The sequence below is a fragment of the Haliotis rufescens genome, unplaced genomic scaffold (assembly GCF_023055435.1).
Source record: "Haliotis rufescens isolate VD_foot unplaced genomic scaffold, xgHalRufe1.0.p SCAF_12, whole genome shotgun sequence".
NCBI lineage: Eukaryota > Metazoa > Mollusca > Gastropoda > Lepetellida > Haliotidae > Haliotis > Haliotis rufescens.
In genome coordinates, this window is record NW_025963802.1 from 7227354 (window position 1) to 7231034 (window position 3681).

Sequence of the window (3681 nt, forward strand, 5' to 3'; positions counted from 1 at the left end):
TTTCTAAAGAACAATGTGCCTATTGTTGTTTTCTAAGGAACTATGAGTCTGATGTTGTTTCTAAGGAAAAACACCTTGCAACAATGTAATTTTTGTTGCAGGCAATTTCCTTTTTTCAACAATTTTTTTATTTTGTTCAAGCATATTCGAGGACCATTTATATTTTTTCGATAAAATCCCAGCCTCACAGGCAGTTTGGGTTGTGCACTCTCCAGGAAGCTGATAATGAAAATCGAGAGCACACTAATCCATTGACCAGGGTAATAACGTAGCGCTGGTGTGGATTTGGTGCATTATAAATCTGCAAGGCCATTGAAAACATGGAGACGAAAAAAACACAACAAAATATTTTATTTGCTATCACAAAAGGAAAACACTGACATAAACTTGACACACGGATCAAGAGGGGGCATATATTGATTGCACATACTAATATCTAAGCATACTCAATATTTATACAATGTAATAGGTTGCTGGGTAGACTACATGTACACACGCTACAAACACGTTAACATCATTTGATGATATGTTCAAGACTATGCAAACCACTACAAAACGTAATTAAATCGAACACTTTTAGGTGAACACATGACCACAAAATTACCCTTACTTCCAAAAAGATTTCCAAGCTTGTGAGTTGTGTGACAGTGTTTGTTTGTTTGTTTGTTTGTTGTTTAACGCCGCATAATAGTCCAGCTACACGACGGCGGCCTGTAAATAGTCGAGTCTGGACCAGACAATCCAGTGATTGACATCATGAACATCGATCCGCGCAATTGGGATACGTTGACATGCATCAACCAAGTCAGCCAGCCTGACCACCCGATCCCGTTAGTCTCCTCTTACGACAAGCATAGTCGCCATTCACGGCAAGCATGGGTTGCCGAAGATTCTAACCGGGATCTTCACGTGTCGGGTGTAAATTGAAACGTTTGGAATCAAACTGCACGTGGACCACATCCATGGTTTACAGTTCTTCCACAGGTGACGGGATGGTAGATCATCATCATATCATTTCTTGCTGTGTTTCGTACGAAATTATGACTGCTTATGCAGATTTGTTTGAGTGTTGAAATAAATGCAGAGAAATTCTAAGATATTTTATTTCTGTACATGTTCCCCAATAATTCAATAACAATCTACAATCGAAGAAAAACAATGTTTGGAAAGATTTGTATTTCACCGTCCACATGGCCGACAGTGTGATCAGATATTCAGCCTCGTGATGAAGTCACAAACAGATTACTGCAATGGTGGTGACACAAAGTGTCCACTATACAACAAGAAGCCCAACTGGAAGCATGGCGGTGTAATTATAATGGTGTCCTCCACAGAAGGGTCTCATGTGTGCATCAGCCGATGCCTGTAGGAATGTACATGAATTAATACAACAGTAAAATGATAGTGGTGGACACAATACCGACAATCGTTCATACAATTGTTCGCAGACAATCAGTCTAATGTAATCTGCAAAAAGATAAGCTATAGTGTTCACACGTGTCTTTTCTTTTGGATTAAAAATTAATCGCACATCCCGTGTTCTTTGATTAGAACCAGCTCGGGTATCCTCATCACTGCTTCAGCTGATGGCTCGTCAAGGTGTGTACGGGCATCTCGCGGGGTTCTGTTCCCGCTGTTGTAAACCATTTCTGTTTCTATTTCAACTGAGCAACCTTCGGATCAAAGATAAAGTACTCATGAACCTTCCTAAAATCAAAACTGTAGTTTGAAATCACTTGATGACCTCGTGTTGAAAGACAAGACCTGAGAGGGGCCTCAAGTAGGGTCATTCTTTCAGATGTGACCCTATATTTAACTTCTAATGACACCAATCCAAATTCGTTGAACATTTTAACGCCGTGTTCCCCATCATAGGATCGGTGTTTCACCTTCTCAATACAAGCTTCCAAAAGTGTGTTCAGTTTGTACTTGTCCGCCAGGTAGAGGAAATGAACTAATTCTTTGTTGGGTGGATTGTTCAGTTCCTTAACCCTGTGATTGAAGCGTGCTAGGACAAACTCCTCACACCGCAGCTTGAGAGACTCGATCCCGTATTCGTCGGCGAGCGGCAGAACTGCGTCGAGTGTTTCCATGGAGATGGGCTTGCAGAATGGCGGGTAGACACATAGCAGTAGCTCCACAAAGTCGTCGTACTTCTTGTCTGCGATAGGAACCTCTGTCTTCCCTTTCCATTCCCCCACAAACATCTTCAGAAATACAGGAGACAAGTGAGATAGCACACATGTATTCACATGTAGGGCCTTTCCTTCAACAACGAGCGCTACGTCACTCAGCGCACTCTGTGTCCGAAACATGGAGTCGTAAGGACTAAGAGGCCCTGCTTCCTTCCCTTCAGAGTCCGACATTGTTGTCACGTCAAAATATGATCAGATGACTGCAATATGGCGGTTCATTTGGTCCTCGAAAAGCATTTGTGTTCCTGGTAAACCTACTTTCGATTCAGTTAAGTCGGTAAGAGTTAACTCCCTTTTTATGTAACACCAATTCATTGGGCCGCACTGGAGTTGTATTTCACTGAAACTAACGTTCGGTCTAGTTTTGAATCGGTTTCAGCGTTATACAAGCATATATATATATTGATTGGTTATTTTCATTTACCTATTGACATCAATCATATAAAATCCTTTAAGTTTTGTTCCTTTCAACGGACCTATAACAACATGTTTTGGTGAAGTTAAATAATGCAAGCCAGGCTGATCTAAGTCGCTTTACGTTTTGTTAAAGGGGGGCCATCAAATTTAAGAGTGTTAAACAAATTGCAACATGTTACAGAACGAACATGGGTTATTTGGTGCAAAACAAACCATGACAGAGTTAAGCTGAAGGTATAAAATGTGTGAAATGACTGATTTTAGAAGTTTCATTGAACCCTTTTCTTAAATGTGCCTTAGACGACTGGGCCACCAGTACCCCCGGATCCAGGTAGAGAATAGGTCTTCAGCAACCCATGCTTGCCGTAAAGGGCGACTATGCTTGTCGTAAGAGGCGGCTAACGGGATCGGGTGGTCAGGCTCGCTGACTTGGTTGATGCATGTCATCGTATCCCAATTGCGCGGATCGATGCTCATGATATCAATCACTGGATTGTCTGGTCCAGACTCGACTATTTACAGACCGCCGTCATACAGCTGGACTATTTATGTGAACATGAGCAAGTATTTCACCAAGCTGGTTGTCTAAGGAGATATTGGTCTATAGATTACTTACGTAGTAAACAAACAGTTTTGGGTCACTGACTTTCTCCTAGTTATATTTTCTCTTCGGGAGAAACATCGGCCCCTTTCCCATACTTATATATTTGACCATGTCATAGGTCAAACACGTGCTTTTCTTAGAACGGAAAAGGCGAGTTATCAGTCAGACAAATGAATGATTTTTGGTAACAATAATTCAGTTATATTTAAATTCAGAATTTGAATTTTAAAAAAGGCCCCAACCATGCTTCTTCCTATGACCATCAGAAATAGCATTTTCAACACAATCACTCAAAACATCAATGGCAGATTGGTTCAAGTTCGCAGATTCATGTTTGCCGTCAGTATATATACTGAGGGAAATAAATAAGGGATCGCATAGTGTGTTTGGGCAATGCGTCCGAATGTTGTTATTTTCTTTTGGCCGTTTTTCGGAAGTACATGGTCAACATCTCCAAAACGCAGG

At 41.1% G+C, this 3681-nt stretch overlaps 1 protein-coding gene across 1 annotated transcript; it reads right to left on the reverse strand.

Moving 5' to 3' along the window:
• Positions 1-792: 792 nt before the first annotated feature.
• Positions 793-2419, reverse strand: LOC124141233. The gene has a single exon (XM_046509175.2). It carries the CDS (start codon positions 2364-2366, stop codon positions 1656-1658), a length of 711 nt encoding a protein of 236 aa, XP_046365131.2. The 5' UTR covers positions 2367-2419; the 3' UTR covers positions 793-1655.
• Between the last annotated feature and the right edge of the window lie 1262 nt (positions 2420-3681).

Bases quoted from the DNA above. Each gene is read 5' to 3' on its own strand.
- LOC124141233 (XM_046509175.2), bottom strand. From the start codon at position 2,366: ATGTCGGACTCTGAAGGGAAGGAAGCAGGGCCTCTTAGTCCTTACGAC.